Below are 27,667 nucleotides of genomic sequence, written 5' to 3'. Positions count from 1 at the left end.
TAGTCATAACCACTTGAAGAATCAGGTACCACTGGATAAAAATGTGATTTATAAATATATTTTTCCATCAAATAATATATATTTAAGTACGGAAACAATCAGGCCTATAAATCAGATCTGTTTTCTCAAAAGCATCATTGTTGGCTGTTGTGTTTCTTCCCCACCTAACTTGGTTACAAAGCTGTTAACCTTATCACTTCCTAAAATACCATGTGATGGAATGCTACACACTTCCCCTGTAACCACCAAAATGCTTTCAAATCCTGTGTTACTGGTTTAGACTGACTTTGAAGAAAATCAAGGCTGCCAAGCAGACAGGAATGATATCTAATCTACTTGAAATTATAGTTCTCTGTTTAAAATAGCAGTTTTAATAGCAGTTTTGCTTTTAATTTCTTCTGAGTCACAACTTTTCAATAAAGTATTCCCAGGACCATGTAGGGAACCCTGTCCTCAAGGAGTTTATAATTGGTTGAGGAGAGCAACAACTGAACATCTCAAAGTGCTACACTCAGGGTGAGCATGCTGGATCATGAAGGGAAAGGTCCTGACTCAATGAGGGACCTGTGGCAAGTAAGCAAGAAAAGCTTCACATGGATTAGGTGAAAGTGAGATGGCCAGTGTAGGAGAAAGAGTGCCCCAGGCAGAGTAATCCCACATCAAGGTTCTAGTGCATACATCTACAAGCAACAGAGTGTGATATTGTTCAGGGAACTCCAAGTACTTCAGTACAGCTCAAACTTTTCTAGAGTACAGGAGGAAGACTTGTGAGAAAGACACTGGACAAGTAAGCAGGAGAGGTAAGCAGCAGAAAGGTGATGAGCTGTATCCCCAGGGCAACAGAGTCACATCCCGGCATATACTCTTCCACCAGCCCCCAACCACAACAAATTGTAGTCTTTCTTAGCAAGGGGGATAAATATTAAAATGTCAACTTAAAATGTATTTTTCAAGGAATGTTCTCCTACCTGCTAAGCCTTGTGTTCAGATTTTTGGGATTCCCCTGCTACAACTGATGAAACCACTAACACCTAAAGCAGTATAAGGAATGCAAGTGATCTCAATTATTATAAATGATACACAGAAGCCTCAATGCAGGACTTTCACTGCAAGGCTTCTAAACCTGTGTCTAGCTAAGAAACCCGAGGCTAATTTTGTAGCATTATGATAGAAATTCTAGCAATACTATTGTTCACTGATTAGAATGACATTAGACTGGTTTCTTGAGTTCAATTTCAGCATATGTAGAGATGGGGACAGCTATCACAAAGAGAATGAGAGATGCGATGGTAGTTACTATTGTCTTCCCTAATTTGGAACTTGAGGACCTAAAAAGCCTCCAATGATTTGATTAGTTCTATAATATACAATAAGTATATAAGGTGGGTGAAGATGGGGACAACTATTTGTAAGAAACTAGAGACAATTAGATAGACAATGAAGATCTCTAGTGGGCTTGTCCTTAAATTGTTTTTTTTAACTGCTTTGTTCTGTTTTGATATGTTTAATCTTACCCTCTTTGAGATGTAAAACAAATGTGTAGAACTGATAACCGTATTACTGAGCTCTTGTTCGATCATAGAGCAGAAGGGTTTGTAGTGTCACTTTATGAATGTCATTCTAAATACTTTAATTCTATAACACGAACAGCTATTTCTAAGATGACAATGTGTAACTTATCAACCAGCAATTTCTTACCGTTTTTCTGTAAGTTTGTATTATTTCTACCCTTTTTTATCTCCATGTATTCTTTTGTTTCCTTTTCTTTAAATAAAAAAAAATAAAAAAATAAAAAAATAAACCTGTGTCTAAACAGTTAGGTTAGTTCAGATACAGAAAACCAGTTTCTAGGAACTAATGTCTCTAACAGCAGGTACATTTTGAGCTACAACACCTGCAAAGTTTAAGGCGATACAGCATGGAAAAACCAAGTCCACCCACCAAAGAAAAATGCAACCCTGTTACATTTACAGTGTAAGCTCTGTCCCTGTGAACAAGCTGAAAAGTATGTGTTACTTTGGTTTGCGATGTCTCATAGGCTGGCAAGCAGATCTGAAAAAAACATAACATGAGTACCCTAAAAGTCTAACCACAGAAAACACTCAAAACACCAAACATGACACCTGAGTCGGAGAAATTACTTTTAGTGTAATTCAAAGTGATAAACGACTTACCCTCTGGACTTTTGTACTGTTGGGTTGAGAAAAATGGGTGCTGTTTTCCTTTATATCTAAATGTTTTTTTTCTTCAGAGGTATTAGGTCCAACTCTTGAATTGTTAGAAGGTAGGGAATTTGGTGGCATAATCTCCTTGATAAAAACACAAAAGATAAAAACACAACACAACATAGTTTTTTTTTTTTAAGATTTTAACTGCATTATTGTGTTAATGATTATGTTTATTATAGTTTCGGTTTATAAAATCACAGAATGTAAAGCTATGATTAAAAAAAAGTGAAGGACTTAAGTTCAGCCTAAAGGGCCTTTCACATAAGGTGAGACAGTATGTGAACACTGTGACACTTTCAAGGAGACAGTATCTTAAATAAGACTACTACTGCACAAAAGGGCACATCCTCCTCACATCTTCACCCCATAGACAACCTTCAAAAGTTGCCACCCAAAAGCATGTATTTTGGAAGATAAAGGTCAGTTATAAAATTTAAAGATGACAATGTTGGGAAGAATGGTGTTTTGTCCAGAAAAAAAATTTAAAGCACAGAGAATTCACACACATAGCACATAAACCTCAAGCTAAAAGAGCCGAAGACTGAAAGCCAGAACACCTGTGTATCAATTTTGTCTTTGCTCGCAGCATTTGAAAAGTGCTTTATGAACAAAGAATTTTCGTAAATATTATTTCATTAAGATTCATTAGCTCCTGGCAAAGTCCATTTTAAATATCAAAACAAGACTTAAATGGGTTAAAGTGACTAAACTGAAAACACAGCATTAGAGAACAGAGATCCATCAGCTACAATTATACCATCAGTTATAGTAGGTATACCTAACAATTACAATCTTTGCTTTCATATTGTGTATAACATAGAAGTCTCCAAATGAATGTCAAATAGAACACAAAACTTTACTTTTAGTAAACAAACCAGAACACACACTGAAACATACCTCTTCTTGTGGAACATTTTTCTCATTTTCGGCCTCAATTCTCACCCTCACAACTCCTGACTTGTCTACAATCTCCTGAATCAGTTTTCCATTTTTTCCTATTACCTTGCCTAAGAAATGAATAATTCATGTTTAGTTTTAAAATACTTCAAACCTTGTAAGCACATTCCACTATAAACTTTCACATTTATAATATATGTACTATATTGTAAGACCCAAAATAGACTCTTGAAGAAGCGAGAGTTAGTTTTCTCTTTCATTATTTTACTATTATTTTAACTCCTTTGGTCAGGTAAGTACAAATGATTAATGTTTTTGAACTAACTGGGTAACTCTGAGCTTTTAAAGCAGTTCAAAGACAGCCTCTTACTTTGTGTAAGAGGGCAGACTTAAACAGACTGGTGTTGTCATGTCTTAGCACTCTGCAAAGTTCTACAAAAGGAATTAAAACAAGGATAATGTTCTCATTTGACAACTTCTATTCTTACCTGTATTTGATTTAAATCTGCTCTTAATCTACAGAATATACTTTTAGAATCCTATATGGCATATTTGTAAAGATACTCTAATTGTTGCTTAAGCAGTTATACGAAAAAGAATACGAGTTCTTCAGACCAATGTACTAAGAATTATTATTGTGGTGCATGTCACAAATTATAATAACATGTCAATAGTTTAAAAAAGCACACTTCAGATTAACTCCAAACCACAAAAGCTCAACCACTTAACAGTTTACTCAAGTGTCACTTGGGCTGCTTGCTTGTTTACATACTGACTATCCTGAGCATTGGTTTGGTAGGTGTCAATTGAACCAGTTAATTCTTGTGCTGAATGAATTTGATAAAATTACTTTTATACTACCTTATAAAAATTATCAAAAAAGATACATAATTTTTGGCCATCCTGTATATAAATAATGGGACTGGTAAATGGTTCAAACCAGCTTAAGTGCTCTTCAATAACATGTTCTAACTCCAGAGATTTCAAGTAATAGTAGTAAAAAACAAGCACCTGACTTTATCCCTTACTGAAGAAAATCCAATCATATACATACCTGGGACATGACTGCTTTCATAGCCACCATCACATATAGTGTAAAGCAAGACAGTGCAAATTAAGAACCAAGTCTTAGCAACCTCTCAGTGAGCTATGTCTAATTCCAACGGTTTTAGCCAAAGTACCCTCACAGTGGCCACTTCCATCATGTGCTTGTCCCACCATCTCATCTGAGGCAAAGTCGGGAAAATGGAAGCGGAAATGCACTGAGCCAATCCGAGCTAGGAACCCAGGGGAAGAGCTATCACAGGACTCTGTGGGTGTGGTGATCAGAACCCAGCTCTGGCACTCTTGCTTCTTTCTGTGTGGCTGCCTCACTCCTCTCCAGTGCTCAGAGGACAGATATGATGCTACTTTACTACTCCTAACCCAGGACCTTCTGTCAATTATTTTTGTTCTTTTCTTCTTCAAATGAAAAGGAGGGAGGTGTGGAGAAAGAAGCTACCTGGAGTCTTCCTAACTTGTTTAATCAGTAATAGTTTTATTTTCATGAATTAATGTGAATTTTAATAAAGGTCTAAATGAGCTGGCAAAAAGCAAACTAAGATTTTTGACATGTTTCTGTCAAGACAATGTCTTCACTAGCTGAGTACGGTGGTGCATGACTGTAAGCACTCTGGAGGCAGAAGGACTACTGTGAGTTCAAGGTCAGCCTGGGCTATTTTGTGAGTTCAAGGCCACCCTAAACTACATAGTGAGACTCTGTCTCAAAAAACAGAAAAATGAAATCCTTCCCCTAAAAGACAGTCTCAACTATCCTAAATACTGTGTTATCTATAGTTGACTGAACATTTAAACATGTTCATTGTCAATACAGGTGAAAAACAAGCAAATTGTAAGAAAAGAAAGATAAATCAGTGTACATACTAAAGAGTTTTGTGAAAAATAGACATCATAAATGTTATTATGAAACGTCAACAAAACTCATAAAAAACTGATTATGCCATCTCCCTTGAAGATCTGCAGCACCAAATTTTATGCAAAAACACTTTCTGAAAGTCCCCAGCATTCCCAGTGCTGCAGACCTTTACAAAATAGAATTCTCATTTTACTAACTTAGAAACACAACAACAAATAGTCTGATTTAGTTTAGAAGGTACGTTGGTAAGTCATTTCTAGGTTGCTATTATTTCCAAGTAAGACCACCACAAGCAGAACTCAAATACTATTTAACAACAATGTAATCCTACGCTATCTGGTATTCCTAAATCCACTAGAGAATTACAGTACTGAAATCAGTTTGTTTTGAACAGAGTGAAGGGAAAAAGAACACAGAGCCCTCTATTATGTCCAGAACTGGGGGACCACTTCATATATATTCATGTACCAAACTCTGTGAGGTGGACACTATCACCATTCGGGAAGGATAACTCATTGCCCAAGTCATAGCTACCACAGAATGAAGTAGGCCTGAAATCTACATCCAACTCCCGTGCCTAAGTACTTTTTCTCTACTGTCTCTAAAATACTTTAAGGAGAGAGACAAGTTTTCATGTGTTTGATAATGTAAAAAACACGATTGGTCTTATTTTTGTAAGACTTCCTAAATTTATAACACAAAATGTATGCACTTGCCCAACAAACTGGGAAGGAAATAAATACTGATTATCCCACTGTTCTGAAAATAATCACTTCATTCTGAATTGTGTACATTTTCTACACAACTAGTACCTGAGTTACCTCAATAACATTACACAGTCAGTATAATTGTCTGTAGTATAAAACTGAGTTATTAATTCTGTATTATTTCACTAGCATTTGTACTTTATCTTCAAGTTGATTTTCTGTGGGAGAAAAATATTTTTGTTAGTGATGTTTAATGACAATGAAAGAGATGCTATCAATTTTTATAATCAGTCATGGCTTCAAGTTTGCAAAAGGTCCCAATCTTGTTTATAAATTAAAAATGAATTAGTTTTCCTGATACAATTATATATGATTTAGATTACATTCTACCAAACATAGCTGTAGAATTTTGGAGGGTCGAAAAGTTCCTAGATATTTGTGAACACTCATGATGATGGTGATGGCCATGAAACAACAGTAGAAATAAGAACTTACCGTCATCACAGAAAGCCCCCGAGACATGCAGAGCTACTTCTAGCTTTGAAACTTACTGGATTTAAATAACCTACCTTTTACCCTAAGACAAATAAGCTGAATGCTATTATTTTACAGCACCATTATGAAGAGATCAAATACCAATCAACTGCAAATGATAAAAGGTCCCAAATATTTGGAAAAGAACTTACTCAATTTCAAAGATATAAAAAATACACAATGAGGAGGATGGGTAGTTTATCCTAACCATTAGTAGGTTTGAACTAGCAATGCAATCTCTTTTGCACAACTTCTGAATATGTAGTATTTGCATATCATACTTAAATATTTTCTGGACGCTGTAATAAGAGACTGCATTTCAAAGACTATGCCTCAACTGATACTCTTAAGGGGAAATGAGAATTCTACTGGTATAAAAAGTAGTTTACCTGAATTGTGTTTTAGTTAGTGTATGTCAATGGTTATTTTGGACTCACCTACTAAGTTCCTTGGAACTTGTATGACATCCTCAGCAAATTCAAGAAAACTTCTCGCCTTTTTAACTGCATCCTGATCCTAATAAAGAGGAAACAGTTAAGAATAAAGATGAGCCAGCTGTAACACTGACTTTTGGTGGACAGTACTGTTTAGGGAAATACTTACCTCTCCATAGATATGAAATGTGCAGGTATCTTCATCCAGATCAATAGCAGTCACCCCAGGTACTTTTCTAGCTTGCTGAATATTAGCACCATGAGTACCAATAGCTAGACCCATCAGATCTTCTCGTACGATAAACTGCTCATGAAACCTAGAGGCGAGCTGCCTTGAACTCTGAAGAGAAATGCACATCTGATGAATATGCTTTATCAACTATTAAAACAACTGTATTTAGGTCAGCCATGTAAATTATCTTGACCCTGTGTATCAGGGCCTATAAATTAGTTTCAGTTGAAAACTAATTTTAGAAAACATCTCCCAGAGCATGAATATTTTTTAGGTTATGGAAGGCCTATGCCATTTGATATATTTTTGTTAATGGGTAAGAGCTTGTTGACAAATTTCCAAGCTTTTGAAAACCTATTTGCAAGGCTACCTTAGTTAACCAATGACATCAACTATGTAATAAGCAGATCAAATGTTCCTAAATAAAAGCCAACTCACTGGGTCTGACAGACTCAATGTTGTATTTTTAAAAAAAGAAAAGAAACTACCAAGTTTACAGACAACCTCATTCATTTCATTTTTATTTTTTTCTGGAAATAGTGCCATCTTACTAACTTATCACTAGTTATTATGATCTAAACATCCCTTGTTGAAAAGATGACATTAGGACACACTCACCTTCCCCCACACCTATGGGAAGAAATCATGAAACTTGCTGGCTCAGTAATTTAAATGAATACTTAGAGAATGTCAAAGATTTTAAACTTACATACTACATCTGAAACCTACAATGAGCTTAGAGTCTGTAAGACCATGGGACCTAAATCCACGAGTATGATTAGCTCTTTCAAATTATCAGTAATGACAAAACTAAGTTATAGTGATATCCCACTGTTTTTAAATAGTATACCCAAATTTAATGTTTAGTTCTACCATGCCATTAATGAAAACCAAACATATTAGTGGCTCATGTTGAAAAATGGGAATTTCTTATAGGAATATGTGAATCTCTTTAGTATTAGTAGTGAAGAAAGGGGCATACACACTAGTCTCCCATTATTCAATCCACCTAAAGATTTAAATGAATGGATATACCTAGTACCATAGATACAATTTTACAAGTGCTAGAGATCCCTTTTTTAGGCTAAAAAAATAAAATCCTTAGGATTTGCCAAGAAGTCATGGTTTTTGAGTTCTGGTTCATTAATCCGATTTATTCTTTTCATCTATAATACAGTGATAAATAGAAAGCTTAAAATATAGTAACTGGGGCTGGGGATTTAGCTCAGTGGCATAAGCGCCTGCCTGGCACTGCCAAAGAGTGTGCGGTCATGAATTCGATCCCAAGTACCAAAAAAAAAAAAAAAGTATTAAAGATACAGTAACTGAGCATTTAAGAAGGCTTAGATGTTTAATAAGAAGCATATGAGTATGTTTTCATTAGTACTCACAATGAAAGTAAGGGGGCTGTAGCCTAGAAGTTATGAAAGAATCACTAAAGAAACTCACAAAATTGTGAACACATGTAGCAAAAAAGAATATGAGCAAAAAACAATCAAACAGACTTCTGTGGCCATAAGCAACACAAAGTCATTCTATCCACTCCTGCTAAGTGTTCAGCAATCATGCCAAGCTGGAAGGCGGCAAATTTCACAAGGTCTTACAACACAGCCTTGATTACCTCCTCTCTTAAAATGGAAGTTTGGAACTCTGATGTTTTTACTCTTTCAACTGATGTTTTCCCCCTAATGAAACAAATAATGATGAGGACCTCTGAAATCTGATAGTAATCTACTTGACTTGACATATTAAACTAAAATCCACTTAGTTTCTATGATAATGGATGGAAGTATTAGATAGTTATTGATGAAAATAAATGTATAATGATGAGAATTGTTGGAAGATTAATAAAAGTAGATAAAATGTACTTTAAGAGATGAAATAATAAGTTAGGGAAATAGCCTCTGGCAGGAATCTGAAGACAAGGAGTTTTAAAGCATGACAATCAATTAGAATGAAGTTCTACAACCTTTTAAACAGAGATAAGCATACATAATGAAAAGAATATGATTAGATATTTACACACACTCTATTATGTTAATGATAACGTTATATGGAAACACTGCCTCATTTTATTAGCAGCTTAGACAAACTTGTGCTGAGTGAACTGAGCAAATGTTCCTTAAAACACAAGAAGTGATTACTTTTGAAACCTCAGGCATGAAAACTTTGTATGATTATGCTTTGTATAATTTAATTTTCCAAACTATAAGGAATTATTCAGAATTAGTAAATACATTACAAGCTCTAGGTGTGCCAATTGAAGTTTTGGAACTCTACAGTGATCTTTTCTATATGGCATTACAAAATGTGCTGGGGAAAGTAACATACCTCCAGTTGCTTACTGGCTTCTTCATTTCTCAGTATCAGAGACAACTTAGTGCGCAGACTCCGAAAGTGCATGTCAATCAACATATGTGCTCGCTTTGAGGTGACTTCATTGATGGACTAAATGATTTAAGTAACAGCATTATTATCAAGCCAAATACCCCAAATGAAATAAAACTAAAAAACAGCTGAAAACACTCACCAAAATGACAAGCTGATAATTTTCTGGGTCGTAAGTTACAGAAAATGCACCAACTGCCTTTTTAAAGTCTTTATGTGCCGATTCTTTGGCACACCTAGAGATAAAAAGAAAAATTGACTACTAAGACAAATGATTACAAACTACCTGCATAAATATATGCAATTAAATTATACTTAGAAGAATCATGGATTCACATTACATTTCATTTATACTGTTATATCCATTTAAAAGTTTAGTTTCTTTACTATACAAATCAACCATTTGATATTATGAACAAAGAAGAAAAGACCAGTTAAATTCTTAAAAGGTTAGAGTTAGGCAGACTTCAATTACCAAAGGAAACATATTTATAGGACTGTCCTCTGCAAGCGTCCCAATTTCAGTTGCATGTGGTTAAGTCAGTAGGTTTTTTTTTTCAATTTTTATTTTATTCATACGTTTGCAATATATAATGATTAAATCCTCATGGAGAGTCAGTAAATGCACCTAATGCATTTCAATTCTTTGTTTACCTCCCATAGCTTGACCTTCATTCATTTACAGAAGATTAATCTATCACCCATCTTTTAGTTTACTCTATATCTTGGATTTCTTTTAAGAGAAACCATGTGGTATTTAAGCTTGTGTGTTTGATTCATTTCACTTAACATTATGGTCTCAAGGTACACCCTTTTTCCTACAAATGACTCAAGTTCATCTTTTTTATGAGAGAGTAGTGCTCCATTGTGTACAAATACCAGATTTTCTTCATCCATTGATCTGCTGATAGACATATAAGCTTCTCTGTGTTGCCATAAACATGGGTATATACGGATAACTGTAATATGATACCTTTTTCTTTTCTTTTTGTATTCTTGAGATAGGGTCTCACTATGCAGTTTAGGCTGGCCTTGAACTTACAGTGATCCTCCTGCCTCAGCCTAATAAGTGCTGAGATTACAGGTGTTCACCATATCCGGCCTCTAAATCCTTACTTATCACTTCAGATCAAGGATTTTTTTTTTGGTCTTTTTATGGGCACTGGGGATCAAACTCACGACTGCCTGCTTGCAAGGCAGGCACTTATGCTGCTGAGCTAAATACCCAGGCCCCAGATCAAGGATTTTAAAACAGAGATGACCATTTCAAATGTGCTTAGCTCTTCTCAGTACCTATTTATCTGACAATATTTTCGCTAACAAGGAAAAAAAAAGTGCTTCTCTATACTTGTGTTCCAAAATTTTGACTTGTAATTTGGTACAAGTATCACATCTGTTTTGTCAGTTTCAAAATCTTAAAACTCATGAAAATATTATTTTATAAGACAAATTTAAATTATGAACATTGGTCATGTATCTACTAAAGTGACTTTAAACAAGTGCAAGGCTGGCTTGATTATGTAACAAGGAAAAGCTAAGTAAGTTTTGTTTGTTTATTTGTTTTGAGACAGGGTCTTGCTATGCAGTTCAGGCTGGCCTTGGGCTCACTGTGTAGCCCAGGCTGGTCGGGAACTTGCCACAGTCTGCCTGCCTCAGAATCCTAAGTGATGGGAATACCGGAGAGCGCCACCATGCCCGGCTCTTAAGGAAGTTATTTTTTTCCATGTTACTTTTACAAACTAAACCAAATATATGGTCTTGTGGTTTTTGTTTGTTTTTTGAAACAAGAATCTTGTATTCTGCACTACTGCTATGTAGTGCAGGCTGACCTCAGATTCACAGTTATCCTTCTGCCTCAGTCTCTCCAGTGATGGGATTACAGGCATGCACCACCACATCCAGCTAGCCTGTACTACTTTGAAATTTATATTCTTTTAAATTCATTGTATATAACCTATCTATTCTCACTATTTTTTATTTACAACTTACATCTGTCGCAAGTCTTCTGGCACCTCCAGTTTGATCTTATGGAAAGTATCTTTCGTAGCAGGTTTGTTGGGATTAACCGATCGTAGACGCTCAATTGTGACAATTTCATTATAGGTAGCATCACATGCTGCATATTCTATCACATAAAACTGAGGGAAATGAAAGTCATTCTTAGTCATAGTTTCTCTACTCCGAATTTTTAAACAATAAATTCCATAGGAAAACAACAAACTTTGCTCAACTGAAACACATGGAACATACTGAAAAATGTTTAATAAAATGATACAGGTATTAAAAATTCAAAACAGAAATCCAAACTGAAATGCAGTACCTATGTTACAAAATGGTAATAGTGTAAAAAAAAATTGAAGTGTTTTCCTACCTCACCCTTTATCATCCTCACTTTAGCTAACCACCAACAGCAAGGCTCTTTCTCATTTGCTCTGGAATAAACCTATACAAAAGTTACAACACAGAATATTTCATGATTATTGTAATTCAGAAATCTGTAATCATCAACCATTGTGGAAATTTCATCTTGCAAATTACACATGATATGCCTTCGACCAAATATCCATGTACCCTGAGAGTTAGACAAAGATACATAATTGGAAACCATGAGAATTCCTGGGAGCTCCCTGTTAAAAAGTCATTTTCTTATTTTCAGTAATAATTAGTACCTGAACATGGACGCTTAAGAAAAGCTAACTATTCATAAATATAAGCATACTTTTAGTGCTTAGCTACAAAAATATATATAAAATGTACAATCCTAGCCTTTCTGATCCTGGTTCACTGCCTGGTCACGATTTGGTACTACTGACCACTCAGTCCACCGGAGCTATCACCCTGGCCTTTATGTCTTCTGCAGACTAAATGGATGGATTCCTGGTTACGCTTTGGTGTCCTGACTCCTTTGTTCTAAAAGGAGAAATTCATGCTGGCAGTCTTCTGGATACTACCTTCCTGCTCTCTCACACACTGTGGATCAGTTCTTCTAAAACAGTCTCTCTGGTGACCACTTCAAAGTTCACTTAGGATGTGCCGCATGGAACCTTTTGTGAAGACACTAGCAAATCACGGTTAATAGGAAAAAAGACAATACCGTATGTATGGAGAAAGAGATAGAAATATTCAGAAGTAGAACGGAGAAGAGGGGAAGACAAGAGGGGAGGAGAGGCCCAGAGTCTAAGGCTGACAAGGCAGTCAAGGCTCAAACTTGGCTCCGTTTTACACTCAAGTTATGCAATATCTTAAATAAATATATCTTAACCTACTTTCCCCTTTTGCCACCACTGCTCTCCCTTAACTTGGCTGAACGGCCAGAGAAACTAACTATTCTACAATGAAGTCATCTTAGCATGCAACCACACAGGACCCCCCCACCTATCACATGACTAAGATGAAAAACACAAAGTTCCCATTTGCCCCCCCCAACAAATGCTGTTCTGAGTGTTTCTGATACCGACAGCCCAAAAGACCTAGTCCTTGCCTTCAGAAAGCTTATCGTTTCTGAGGAAGTAGACAACTAAAGGCCTGGAAGACAGTGTTTCTGTTTGCTATTAGGATCACCTGTAAAACCAAGCCCAGTTGCTCATACCTAGTAGGTATTCAGTACACCTTTGGTAAATAAAAAATATTTCTACTTCAGCTTTTACGCTGTAGAGAGAAGCACCCTGACCCTCTAAAACTATACTCCTGCCCTACAGTATCTTCCAACTTATTTTCCCTTCATATGACTTTCACATGCCATTTTAGCAAGCCCCACTAGAATGAGACCTTATTAAAAGCAGGACTGTCCTGTTTTGCTGCATGTTTGGTACCTAGACATGAAAATAAGAATTCAAGGACCCTGTGCCATATTGATTTATCTCTAAAACGTCTACTTAGTACTTTCTTCACAACTACTACCAAGGTATTATATGCACAGTGGAGAGAAAGGAGAGAGGAATGCTACACAAACTTTAATACAAAGTAGACTGCAAGTGCCTTCAATACAAAACCAATTTGTAAGAGAAATACAAACATAACCACTTTGATCATACACTATTATCTCCACAGAGCCTTTTGGTAAAAAAACTCAGGCATATGAGCAGACGGTTCACACTATAACCTGTGAAAATTATTTTACCTATATGTATAAAGATGGTAGGTTTAAAAAATATATATATCAGAAGGATTCACTGCTACTAAAAGAAATTCTAGGTTACTGCTCTATTAAGTAGCATGATTCCTTCCTTTTGTAAAATTAATTTTCCTAATTCATTTTGCTTAAAATGAGGACAGTTATAAATGAACAGTATGTTATTCAAAGATTTAGAGATAGAGGGAAAAGGGGGAAAGAAGTACTGCTGGGCAAAGAACTTGGAGCAGTGACTTTCAAAGAGAACTAACTTGAGTTCTGCTCAGATAATCAAATTTAAGCATCGTGCATCATTTCAAATTGTTAAACAGTGTTAAAAGCAAAGTGCAAAAAAAAAAAAAAAAAAACCCAGGTAAGTTAAATACCTCCCTTTCAATTCTTAACTTTAAAGCAGGAGAAACTCACCTCAACTTCATCACTTTCATTTATATCTTTATTGTAACCTACAGGTGGTGGAAATCTCACATCATGGAATGGAATCTGCCTCTCTGGCTGCCAGCTGCAAATAAGCAAACGTTGAATTATTTATGGTTTTGGTGTTTATGTGAAGTGGTGGCCACACTGCCATCAACTTCTGGTTAAATGGGATCCTTTCTATCTAGTTAAAAGAAGCAAATGCTTTAAAATGGCCAGTTTCTGCTCAGTGAAATATAAAGGCACTGCGACAAAGTCTGCATGCAGCACAGCAGCCTTATACTTCCATTTGGAGTATTTCTCTAAAACAGATCGACAACTGATTTTTAAAAATGTCTTTCTCCTGGTAATTTCAACTTCTAAGAGTTTTAACCAGAAGGTCACAACAGAAATTTCCTTGATGCTTAGATGTTAGTATCAGTAAGTGTTAGTAATATCGTCAACATACTTCTACTTGCAAAGGAATTTGAACCACATTCCAACAACCACAGAAACTGCCCTCTAATTCCCAAGCAAATGGGGCAGTTGGCACATTAGCAACTCACTTTTCCCCCTTTAAATTTTAGATCCCACGAGGCAGGTCAGCTCTTGCCATAGGTAGCGGGCTGCTGATCAGTATGATGAGGGTCTCCTAAACCATGGAAACCCGATGGAGACGGCCTATAGGAGTTCAATTAAGTTGTCTGTGTTTTGAAATTTAAAATGATATGGAACAACTTCGAAAGATACCAATTGTTCTTCTATGCCCACAATGAAATAAAGTATTAACAGCAAAACTTTGCAAAACTGTGAGGATTCAATTGCTACAGCAGTCAGTCAGTTCTGGGTTCTTTTGGGGACATTTCATCATCAAAAAACAGTTGTATGTATGTCTGTTTATTGAAAAGAAACTTTTCCAATTGAAGAAGAGACTGATTTGGTTTTTGTGCTTCTTTTTCAAAAACTGTTGAGAGCAAGTAGTTAAGTCAGAGTTTGTGGAAATCTGATTAGAACTGATATTAGACTGATCCCTCCTAATATTATACATTATATGAAAAACCATTTTTTATACTTACTGAAAATTAGTGACTTTTAGCACATTACAAATTCATTGGCAAATCTGACTTATAAGGCTTAGACAATGCAAAATGTAATTTTCTTGGTTTCAAAAAGGAAAAATTGATTTTAATTCCTAAATTCATAGAGACAAAAATTCATTATTCAAAAATGTGAAATCAGCCTGGCATGGTGGCTCATGCCTGTAATCCTAGTACTTAGGAGGCTGAGGCAGGAGGACCGTTTCCAAGTTCAAGACCAGCCTGGGCTACAAAATGAGTTCAAAGTCTGCCTGAACTGCAGAGACCCTGTCTCACAAAGACAACCCCCCCCCAAAAAAAAACCTAAAAATGTGAAATCTGGAAGGTAAAGAATCATCTAAAACAAATGGTATTATAGTAAGAATTTCTTCATGACTGAAAGGAAAAGGTACTATCATCAAGTTCTATCAGACTCTGTTCATTTTGTTCTTTCCTTTTTGACAGAAAACCAAAAAGGAAACAAACAGAAAAGAGCAGAAAGTAAGGTCTTCTGTAAGAACCTATCAACCCTAGTGATGTGCTCAAAGTCAATACCATATGATAAATATACTGCATGAATGCACCGAAAAACAACTGATCTATTTCAAATTCCCAGGATGACAAGCACAGATTGGAAGGGAAACTGTTATGCAGATACGGTACAGGAGATATAATTAGGAAGTCAACATATGAGATAATTTTTAAGTTTATGGCAGTACATTTTTGGCAGAAATTTGATCAAAACCATAAAATACTGATATGATAAATCAATGTATAAATTAGACACATTCTTACATGCATAGAGGAAATAAGTCTGACTAGTATTTGAGTCTACAAACTACAGGAGAAACTAAGGGTGGTAAAAAAAGATAATTCAACTATTTACTTAGGGAAGTAAGTAGATAGATAATAGTTTCACTGTAAGAAAAACAATGGCTGTTACAGTAATCAAAGATTCCTCCAATGGACGAGCAACTCTGTTGTTGCCTGTTTATAACCATGGGTAGTTAGTTGAAACAGTAAAAAGCCAAGTTCTATAGCTTTTGGCTTTATGTATTCAGAAAAAAAAGTCTTCCATTATTCAAACCTGTATTTTAAACTGAGATTATCAGTTGAGAAAGAATTGGGAACAGAGTTATATATTCCCAATCCTTTTATCTCTGTCCTTCTAAATTTGTCTTAAGCTTCTAAGGGTGCTGCTTTTTCCTGCTGCTAGCCAAAAGGATTTGCTCAGGGTTTAATTACAAAATTTTCTAAATACTGAAATATAGGACTGCTCTTAATTTTTTGGAAGATGTTTTTATTGTTCACAATGTGTGTCACATACTCCATTTTAGCAAATTTCAGATACAGTACATGTACCACATAATTAATCCATTTAAACGTGCAAGTCGATGGTTTGTAGCATATACACAGATATGTACAACCATTAGTAGTCAATTTTACAACATTTTCATCACCTTGAAAAGAAATTCTAGATTCTTTGCCTATGTCCCCTAACCCCAACAAGTATATACTAAGCAACCACTAATCTACTTTCTGTCTCTACACATTTAGCCTGCTTTTGACATACTATTAATTCTCTTGGTACAAAAAAAATGCCAACATGCTGTAACTGCCCACCCTTCATCAGAGTGCACCAAGATCATGACCATACCTATATTTTGGCTAAAGAGTTTATATACACTTTAGTATTTTGAATGGCCACTATGAAAATTACCCTTATTAGTACTAATAAAATTTACTTTAACAAAATGTCTCCCCCAATAAAATGTTAACACCTATATAACTGATGCTTTCACACTGCTATTATGATCTGTATTTTTATTCTCTCATATAGCAAAAGAAAACAGATCTGGTGTTATTATTACATTATGAATATATGAAACAAAAATATTTAATGATAAACACAATTGTTTCTGATAAAGAACACTAGACAACCAAAACATCGATTTGACACTTAACATTACAAACACATAGAGTTCTGTCACCAGTACACATGCATCCTGTCCCTTTCATCTAGAAATACTGCATCCCTATGTAAAATCTTGGTTATCCACCTACAATAATCTGTGTTCTTCACAGTCAAGGGGACTAAGGGTAAAGATCAAGATTTAACAGGAGCTCTGAGATCATTAGCAGGGACAGTCATTCCACTGGGTTAATGCTGAGGTTTTCAGATACTTTCTGGGTCACTAACATGACTTAATTCAAGTTAGACTTGAATTAAAGACAGAATAGCAAAAAGGAATTAGCGCAGAATTATAAGGAACCTGAACATTATTAATATGATATATTCAGACACTTACTTGTTTTCAAATGCAACTGTTATTGAATCTTCATGAACATCCTTTACAAATGCCTATAAGAAAAAAAAGACAAAAATCAACTCTTAAATCTAAGGACCACTTTTAATTTCAGAGACACCAAACATATTATATTTAATAATAAAATGGAGCTTTGGTTGAAAGTCTGTTTTCAGGGTCCATTCATTCATTAATCATATCTATATTGCTACCTACTGTACACTAGGCTCTAGCAATGCAGGCAGTCAAAAGAGCAAACAAGAAAAAAGCGGTCCACAGAGGTCCACATCTCGTAAGGGAGACAAGTACATTATACTGAAAATAACGATGCAGTGGTGAGTACAAAGCTGAACTTACCCATTAGGCTACTTCTACCGGCATTAGGAAACTTGTTTCAAACATGTTAGCTAGTATAAGTCTGTTCTAAACATCACTGCAAATGCTGTTCCCTCTTTCCTACTGTCCTTCCTCTTCATCTAGCTATTTCCTATGGGTTTTGAACTCTGTAATTATTATTAAGTAGATCACTGCCTAAGCGGTTCCTCTCTCCACGCAGGGAGGGGGGACTTCTGTGTAGGTGAGTGGTGGCTGAAATGGCAATAAGGGAAGACACATCAAGAACAATCTTCTACTGAACCTTAAGGATAAGGAAAAACTAGCCAAGAGGACTAAGGAGCAGCAAGAGCAAAGTGAAAAGCAGCCCAAGGTGTGAGAGAAATGCATTCTTTGCCCAGAAGGAGGAAGCCAAGAAGATTCAACAGAGCAAACAATAGTGTTTTAAGTAAATGATGCTGAGACAACTGGCTATCCATATGTGAAACAGCAAAACCCTGTGATTTTGGATATACACACTATACTGATTATTGGAACAAAAATCTGTTTAAAACAATTCTTTGACTTCTCTATACTCAGTAAGTGGTACAATTTCTCATGTATAGTAGGTAGGTGTCTACTAGATATTTTAAACAAGTATGATTTAATGTAAACATCTCAAGAAAAAGTCTTCAAAACCTTGATGTGTAAGTATTCTTTAAAATAATGAAACTTCTCAAAACACCAAATTAAAGCATTTAAGACAAGCACTAACTGCTCCTAAAAAAAAAAAAAAAAAAACTATGGAAGCTGAAGCAGGGCCCTGGAGATACCGATACAGAAACAGACTTTGGCAAAAATGCTTAAAATGAATAAAAGTGATGTGAAAAAATAAAATTCTTTGTAAGAAAGATTCAGGTGGACTGCAATGGCATCTAAATGTTCTGATATACCCAAAGCAGCTATATTTTTATGTCATGTAGAAATGCGTCCTATTAAGTTACCCAGTTAAAGGGGATGAAAACCACATTTTCTCCCTATCATTCTGATCTTGCTTGTTTTCACCCAGCTATATTCAAACTACCAACCAACATTTTCTACAACCTATCTTGAGAACTCTACGTTGGTACTGGCCTTGTTGTTTCAGAATATTCCAGCTTTTCTAAGTGTGCCTGCCCGCAAGCACGTGTTCTGCAGGCTTGTCTGGATTCTAAGTTAAAGTTGCAAGGATAGGTCACTGACGCTCTCTTAAGTTTCATGAAGTATGTCACAAAAGTTATGAAGAAGGGAAGGATACCCCCCATCTTCATTTCACCCGTTTTTATGTGATGTCTAATACCAAACTAGCAATCTACCTTTGAAGAACAGTATGAAACTACCACTAAAAATCAAGACTCTTCATTATGTGACTGACTTCTCACTGAGCAAGAAGGCCTGCTGTTTCTGTCTTCATTCCTGTATAAAGTGTCAACAATGTTTGCATGTCTTGGCACTAATTAACTTTAGTTCTTTATTACATCTTTATTACATGTTGAAAATCTTTAGTCTTTTTATCAGTTAACAGAACCAAGTTAAAACTTGGTAGAGAACTGTTCTCAGTAAATCACATGTCTTTCAAATACTGTCATTGTCCTCTAAACCTGTCCCTCTATCATAGAAGCTATAGATCACGTGTGACTATTTACAATAAATTAAAATCAGTCTCTCGTTCATTCTTGCCACATTTTGAGTACTCAAAAGGCATACATGGTACAGAGCTTATTGCAGTGGATTTTAATGAGTAAAAATATTTGCAAATATTTGAGACTTTTCAGTCCCACCATAAAAACACTGTAAGTCAGCCTTAGTCTTATGATCACATAGCTGTATTTTTATTTTTCCCTATTTGCCTAACAGTTATTGCCAGTTTAATCATATTTATTCACCACATTTGCTTATTTCCTAAAAATCAAACATTCCCTCAAAGGAGGAAGTGTCATGACTATTTAAAAATAAAAAACAAAAAAGGCTTCTGTAGACTCCGAATGCAATTCCGGATGCGGAATGTCAGAAATGGTTTGAATGATCAACACAGCCAAACAGGGCTGCCGCCTCTGAGTTAATGAGGCCTATCTGTATATAGATATTTGCATGATTGTTTCAGAATCAGTCATTTTAGTCACTGTTTGCATATTAAGTAAATACAGAAGGCACAGAATACTTCCTGGTTGCTGTTTTAAGGAGAATAAAAGAAACTCATCAGTTGCCTCTGGTCTGCACACACAGCCACGATGGATAAATCACATCCTGTGAGTTCTAAGGCCTTTTTACTAACCCATTACTGCAAGAGTTTCACATCTTCCCATGTATCCTACTCTCTCCAACAAGCCTCCTTCACCCCAGCTCCTCTTTTATCCTCACGACCCTCAGTCCCTACACTATCATCCACCTATCAAGTTGGAAAACCTCATTTTGCTGTTTCCCTTCTTACCAAATAAAGTTGGCGCTTGTGGAAAAGACAGACTAAGGTGAGAGAATCCTGTAGGGTTTCCAAAGGCAGACTGAATGAATACACAAAGGGAGCTTCATTGTACTGGATGAGATCAAGGCCTGTTACTGGGGTGAGTAAACTGAGAGGTTGAGTTTTGCTATGAATCAAACTTAGGTTCAAATTCTTGGCTATAAGACATAACAGCTGTTTAACTTTCCAAGAAGTGACCTCTGCACCTCAGATTGCTCATTTACAAATCGGAGCTCAACTAGCCTCCTAAACTGATAATTATTTCACAAAAGTGAAAAGTGAAATAAATGAATGAGTGAAAATAAATGATATATTGTAGAAAAACATATCCCATATATGATGCAGAACCATAAATGCTTTTACATTTGGGAAAATTACATCCCAACAAAGCATACTTTTAAAAAGGGCTTTATTAGAGCTGTAAAACCAAGAGCTGTTAAGGTTGTATCTAAAGAATGAAGTTATCCCCAGGATGCCAGTCACTTCAACAATGCTAATGTTTTCTTGAAAAGATATAAGACTTGCCACTCATTAACTGTGACATAATCCTTGACTGGTGATGTGGCAAAGCCATGTCTCAGTCTTTATAAAAGGCTTTAAAAATTGGGACAGAAAAATAAAAGGGTATTTCCACAGAGACACTAAATACTAAAAATTATTTAGACTCTGGAAAGAAAAACAAGAGATGGAAATCTTTGAAATTTGGGAAAGGTGATAAAAATACCGTTAAAAACCAATGTCGAGTTCTTTGTTTGTGGGGAGCAGTGAATAAACTGGAAACTTAAGTCCCTGTAGGGTCCCCAATTTGCTGGCAACTGGGTCAAAGAGGCAATCACAAAATCATACTTACAAAAGTGCACAATGACAAGAGCTAGCCAATCCAATCAGTGCATTACCAGGACTGATGAAATGAAGATAGAAAAATCTATTCCTACTTAGGCAAACCCATTCCCTCCTCCCCAACTACACCTCACCACCATTAACTTAATGTTACAAATGCTGCAGTAACGACTAGTCACAAAAGTATTACTGTGTATGGAAGTTAAACAACACTAAAGGCAATTACTACATAATCAATAGGTTTCTATCAGTAAAAACCTGATGATGACAGAATATGCAATACTACAATTCTTATTAGAAAAAAAAAGCACTGTAAAGTTTCTCACCTACAGACAGAATAGGGACATAAAAAATGGGGTAAGATTCGAAAGATTCATATATAGTTATTTTGTCTCTTGTATGTGGGCACTAACAGTGTAAAGGAATGAATAGGGGAAAATACAACAAATCTCATCAATAATCTTTCCAACCATAGCACACGTCTAGAAGAATAAACTTTATATGGGCAATCAGCACAAATTCTGAGAAAAACACAATTATTTCTTCTTTTAACCTGTCCAGAAGACAACAGATAAAAAGTACTAAATAACTGATTAATTCTCCTTGTGCATACAGCTGAACTTTTAAATATTTCAATTTTTAGGAGCTTCCAATGTAAGTAACAGAAACAAATGTCCTAGAAGGATCAAAGATTTCTAACTTCATCTTTCCATTGAAGAATTTATGTGAAGCAGTACTGTGTAATATGTCCAAGTGCAAGAGTTAATAAAAGAGGAAGCTGATACAGTAACTGGGTAATTCATGTCATCTTTGTACCAATAGCAAAATAAGGTAACAATTGCACGATGGTATTAATAGGATGCTAAGTAACAGTGTTAGGAAAACATACAAGCAAAACTGACAATGCAATAGAAAACCAAGAAAATCAAATCCAATTAATGTCTTCAAGCTAAATTTCATCGTTTCATGAAATGAAATATCAGACTTCAAATCCCAGACCTGAACCTGAAGAGCTGACACACTAGTAAATTCGATTTAACCAGTCTGTCCATGTATATCTTTACCTAAAAAATTGGAACAACAGTACTTCAGGATTATGGTTGAGGGTTAATTAAACTCAGAGAGGTAAAGCACCTAGCACAGTGACTGGTGCTTTGAAAGCACTCAAACTCTATCAACTACAATCATCATGATCCTAATCATCACAGGAAGCACAGTCCTGTGGGCAGGCATCTTATCCACTTGGGTGTTATCAGAATACTTGAGCATGGAATTGGAAAATGGTACAGTTCAAAAAGTGAAAAATGGCACATCTACAAAGATTATAAACATTAAAAAGGGTAAGGAGATTCTGGAGGGGAAAATGTGGTTAATTTAAATCATCTACTTCTTCCAAGTATACAGTAACACTTGTATGCAAAGCTAGTTGGAGAGACCTCAGAGAAAACACAAATGTAAGTTTACATTTAATGGAAGTTTATGAACATAAGTATATAAGTCTTATGCAACTTAATGTGTAATAAAACACTGATTTCACATAGGTAAGGTAGCTATAATGTACATGTTAGGTCACTAACTTCTCCATTAATAAATTTCCTAATTGTACATTTTACATTAACTGCCTATTAGCTATGGTAATACAAATACTCAGCAAATGAAAGTCTGTCAGACAAAAAAAAAGTCTGTCAGACACCAAACTTTAAAAATAGACATATTAAAGTATAATCTTACAATAAAATTGCAAGTTAGCAAATTACATATCACAATAATGAATTAGATATCACTCTTTTCTGAGAAAAGACTTTATCTCATGTCTTCAAGATAAGACTTAGCCCTATCTTTACTATTTTCATACTGATACACAAAACTTAAGAGTCGTAGGATATATAGTAGTGCCTTTATGTTGGAAGGACATGCATTCTCCATCTATAATGCAGTTAATTCATTACTGTTCTCAACTACATTTGGAGCATATACCCCTAGAATAAAGACCTCATTTTGACATTACTAACTTTTTAAAGATTTTATAGTGTAACTCAAAGTGTCTTCATATCTTAAACAACATACCCACAGGACTAAGTACGAGGGATCAACTTTTTCTAGTCAAAGAAATACCTAAGCATTAAAGTAATCACTCTGGTCATTACTAAATCTAATATCCAATTTTAACATTTTTAAGAATAAAGGTCAAAGGGGAAAAAAGAAAACTGCTATTTCTATCTTAAGGTTTAAGATACAGGTTTTTGTTCATTCTCAATCTTTTATTTTTTTAAAAAATACTCAGAACACTGCTAGTAGGTATCTTATTTAGTTCATTTTGCAAATGTATTTGGGTAATATGCTCAGGAAATGGAGAACTGTTCTTCCAAGTACTGGTATTCTACTAGGGAAATCGAAATCTGAATTAAATTATATTGAAGTTGTTTAACTAGTGTTTTTGTTTTATTAAGGTAGGGTCCCCTTGTGTATCGCAGGATAGCCTCAAATTTGCAGTGATCTTCCTGACTCAGCCTCCTAAATGCTGCCATTTCAGGCTTGTGCCACCACACCCCACTTGTTTGATCAGTTTTTAAAGGCTTTTCTATTTAATGAAAAAGTATTTATTCTCTTAATAAGTGTGACACTTCTCCATAATAGCTCATTTTTACTGTTTTTAAAAAAATTTGTGTTTGTTTCCCAACTTTCCTGTCCATCCCACCAGACAAGGCAACTCAGTTTACCTGTGCTTTACTATTACAACTCTTAGCGCTATTCTAGACCGTAAAAATTCAAACCTTCTTCATAATAAAAATTATTCTTCCATCAATACAGATCACTTGAAGTTCTCTTAAAAATCAACCCTAATTAAACGTAACAGCAATCCCCGTACACAATTCAAGTATTACATTTCCTTTCATAAGACCAGAAGACAGACTATTTCTTTTTATCCATCTTCAAATTAAGAAACTCACCTACAAATACAACAAAATATATATCTCTGTGAGAGAGAGAGACAGAGACTGAGAGAAAGAGAGAGAGCCCGAGAGCAGGAGAGAGAGAGCGAGCGAGAGAGCCGGGACTATAGCTCAGTGGCACAGCACCTGGCTGGCAGGCCCAAGGTCCTGAGTTCGATTCCCAGTACCAAAAAACAAAAACAAAAACAAAAAAAAAAGCGGACAGGGAGGACATTTCTTAGTTTTGAGCAAAATCACTGGAGCCAATAAATGTTTGAAGACCAAGATATGCTCCTTGCCCTCTATGGCAAGCCAACTTCACAAAACACTGTTTGAATGGTGTCCAGCCTAATCTGGTATCATAGATCAATTAGAATACTAAACTGTTAAACCCTGCTGACTATTTCACACTTATTACCACAACTCTAGTGCCCAAAACTACCAATCTAGGGCCCCGTGTGGTTCTACAGAAATTTACAGTAATTACAAGTAAAAGTTTGAATGCAGAGCCAACTGAAGCAATTTTACATTTGGTAAGCTTAAGAACATAAATGCTGGGTAACTTTGTGTCTCCTTTTTTTACAACAAAAGGTTTTATCACTTCGCTGAGTGCATCAAAGTTTACATACTTTACTCATTTATGAAATATATTGATCTCCAAATGTCTCTATAAAACTGGTGAACACGAAATATAAAATCACTTGTTTTCTAGAGCTAAATATATTCCGTTTGAAATTACTCGAGTTATTCTACTGTTGATTTAAAATGTGTGTGTGGGGCAGTGGTAAAAGCTATTTTCCATGTTTCCTTTCACATGTACCTTCCGTTGTCAAAATACTGTAGTAAGCTGGGAAATTAGAGAAGTTACATTCAAGAGGCAACGAGAATTTAGATTGCTAGATCTACAGTAAGCAGGCAAAAACAAACGCATCACTGCTAAATCCGAATCTTTTTACATTTTTCTTTTTAAAAAAGCAAGCTATTAGTTGATATTTAGCGGTGTACCTTAAGAAAAGAGGTCAGTAAACCCATGAATGCCTATTTAAAACAACAATACAGTCCACTAAAATGTTGTAAGAACCCCCCAAAATACAGGCAAGCCCTTACAATATAAAAAGTATCTCCAAAAGGCTACCTAGTAAAATTGTCTAGTTCTACTCCCAACTAATCTTCTGAAGTTTTTGTTAGTGTATATTTTAGTGTTTGAGGGCACTTACATACAAAGAATTCTTTTGAGTAGCAGAGTTGCTAATGTTAGCAGCTGAAAGATACGTGTATTTCGGAATTTGCCCCCGTTTATAAAAAGGGGGAGGGGGACACGGATGTTCCCTATGGACAACTTCTTTAATGCATTGTTCACATCGTGTTAGGGTCTTCCTGAAACTTTTGGGTCTAAAATCTTGTCAGGAATCCACAAAGAGAAGCCACCGCAAATCAGTTGCCATTGTGATCTGCTGCTGGCTATGGCTTCTTACTACTCTTTCTCCACGCCCTTAGTCCGGAGCCCGGGAGCTCTCCGAAGTCCGAGGCTGGCTCAGAGCACTGGAGCTGGAGAAGCCCGTAACGCCTCCCTGAGGTAGCAGGCGCCCCCACGGCCGCCCGCATGTCAGGCCCGGATCCCGCCAGGCAAGGAGGCTGAGCCCTCGCCGCGCTCAGCGCCGGGATCGCGGAGCAGCAGCCGGCCCTGGCCCGGGCCCTGGCCAGGCTGGGCCCCGCCACCCAGGGCCCCTCCTCTCCATCCCGCTTGGTGCAGGGGCCTCCGCCCCGGAGCGCGGGGCTCGAGGGGCGCCCTGCAGGCCCCGGGTCCACTCAGGGCTCCGCGCGACATCCCGCCAGCCAAGCGCGCCTCAGCGCCGGGCCTGCCTCCCCGCCGAGCCCAAGAAGAAAAGGGAGGGAAGGGAGCGGAGCAAGGGGCCTGCCCAGTCCAGGAGCCCGGTACCTTATAGAAAGCGCCATTGGAGCCCCGCACTTCCACCACCAGCTCCTCCATCTTCTCGTCCACCCTGCTCGCGCCGGGAGCCCGCCCCCGAGAGGTGGGCTGCGGGCGCTCGAGGCCCAGCCGCTGCCGCCGCCGCCGCCGCGCTGCCGCACGCCCCCCGGCAGCGGCGCCGCCGTCACTGCCGCCGCCCGCGCTTGCTGTCGGCTCGCCGCCCGCTCCGAGGCGGCCCCTCACCGGAAGTGAAACCGAAACGGAGCTGAGCGCCTGACTGAGGGCGAACGCTCGGCCTGCTCCTCGTGTAAACAGTGAAGCCGCGTCACGTGACACACACCGCCCCTTCCCCCGCGGGCTCAGCCCCCTCGGCCCCGCCCTCTCTTCCTCACAGTCTCGAGAGCGCGCATGCGCGCTATTGGGAACCGGCGCGGGGTGCCGGGTTCGACGTAGAGCGCGCAGGCTGGGCATGCGCGGGCTCAGCCGGAGGGCGGGAAGGCGCGAAGGGCGGTGGCAGCTGGCGCAGGCTGTGGTCGCCCGCCTAGGGCCAGAACGCCCATTTCAGTAGAGGCCCAAGTGGGAGCGTGGGAAAGGGCGTCCTGTAGAGATCAGCTGCATCCAATTATCCGGTTATCTGAGTGAGGTCTGGCTAAGATTGGAGGGGGTTTGGGTTTGGTTTTAAACAAAATAGCTTAGAGCTTGAGGGAGTTGGAGTTCAAGAAAGGTGGCAAGTTAGGAGACTTTGGGTTAGTGACACTCGGGACTCACAGTGACCAAGACTTGTGGGACCCTTAGAGGTAGAGGTCAGAGCACCGCCTACCCCTCCAAGAGATTTGAGACTGTCTTGGACTTTGATGGGGACTTACGGGAATGTTAGCCCTTCCTCAGACCCAACCCCTTTCCTCAATTCATTTTCACACTTTCCATTGACATTATGAAAAATGAATGTTAAGTGCATGTCAATTTCTTTACAGTTAAGTCCACTCCATGGGGCGCGGGAAGGGGGCAATGTGTCGCAGTCCATTGGCCTGGCTACTGGGCCACTGCTCCCACTCTGTCTCTTGCAGCTCTCCACTTTGCTCTCTACAGAAGAAGCAACCCCTACTCTCTTAACCCTGCCTCTCCACTAAGCTGGTATCCACCCTGACCCATATCCTTGTCCCCTAACAGCTTGCACCTTACCGCGTTTATTGACTGTTCACCATGTGCAAAGAGCTATGCTAGGCACCGGGGGGATTTTGACGAGCCAGAAAGATAGCACCTGCATTGTACTTGGAGTAGATGGACATAAATTATCAAAAAAAAGGCAATGTAGTATTGCAACTGTGGGAAGGGCAAAGATAGGGATTTACCTATATGATAGTGGGATGTGACCCAGTGTGAGTGTGTTGAAGGGGAGGGTAGTCAAAGAAGGGAACTTACTGTAGCTGGAACCTGATAAGTACCAGTTACCTAGCAGTACTGTGTTGGTGGAGACAGTGAATGGGCCAGGCAGGTGTGCTAGAATGAGAGGCACCTTTGCCTTCAGCTCCTTCCCATCCACTCCCAGCCAGAGCAAAAATAGTCCTGCTGGTTGAAGTCCTGCTTTAAAGCATTGGGTCAAGGACTACAATCCTTGAGACCATAGTAAACAGAAGTGACCCATTGGATTAAAGGCCTTCGAGTAATCACAGTCCGTGAAGACTTAATGTAGGTTGCAATGGCAGCAGAGCAACATCTGTACCCTGATTTAATAACAGAAAGCCTATTGATTAGAGAGATGCAATGCCTTCCATGTGTAAAATGTGCAGCGGCCTTAAGACTTTCAAATATGTCAGCTCTTCACCAATATTGCCATTTCCTGAGCCTAAGATGGGTGTTTAGGCCTTCGTGTCCCTGGATGTGCTTTTGGGGCCCCATAAATATCCTTC

General features: G+C 37.5%; 1 protein-coding gene across 4 annotated transcripts in view; it reads right to left on the bottom strand.

Annotated features, from left to right (window-relative positions):
• Fmr1 (fragile X messenger ribonucleoprotein 1) overlaps positions 1-26,243 on the bottom strand; it is a 37,249-nt gene extending 11,006 nt beyond the window's left edge. For all 4 annotated transcript variants that reach the window (XM_063246494.1, XM_063246495.1, XM_063246496.1 and 1 more), the window contains exons 1-11: positions 25,767-26,243; positions 17,246-17,298; positions 13,873-13,966; positions 11,707-11,778; positions 11,325-11,473; positions 9,478-9,571; positions 9,279-9,395; positions 6,885-7,055; positions 6,719-6,797; positions 3,126-3,235; positions 2,175-2,309 (exon numbers count right to left, since the gene is read on the bottom strand). In XM_063246494.1, coding sequence (XP_063102564.1) covers positions 2,175-2,309; positions 3,126-3,235; positions 6,719-6,797; positions 6,885-7,055; positions 9,279-9,395; positions 9,478-9,571; positions 11,325-11,473; positions 11,707-11,778; positions 13,873-13,966; positions 17,246-17,298; positions 25,767-26,228 — 1,536 coding nt within the window. In that variant the 5' untranslated portion in view covers positions 26,229-26,243. The remainder of the gene's footprint in view (positions 1-2,174; positions 2,310-3,125; positions 3,236-6,718; positions 6,798-6,884; positions 7,056-9,278; positions 9,396-9,477; positions 9,572-11,324; positions 11,474-11,706; positions 11,779-13,872; positions 13,967-17,245; positions 17,299-25,766) is intronic.
• Positions 26,244-27,667: the final 1,424 nt, after the last annotated feature.

This window comes from Cavia porcellus, unplaced genomic scaffold (assembly GCF_034190915.1).
Source record: "Cavia porcellus strain 051 isolate PalLab524CR breed Dunkin Hartley unplaced genomic scaffold, mCavPor4.1 scaffold_3, whole genome shotgun sequence".
NCBI lineage: Eukaryota > Metazoa > Chordata > Mammalia > Rodentia > Caviidae > Cavia > Cavia porcellus.
Note: the sequence above shows the minus strand (reverse complement) of the source record. Positions and strands in the feature narration are given on the sequence as shown.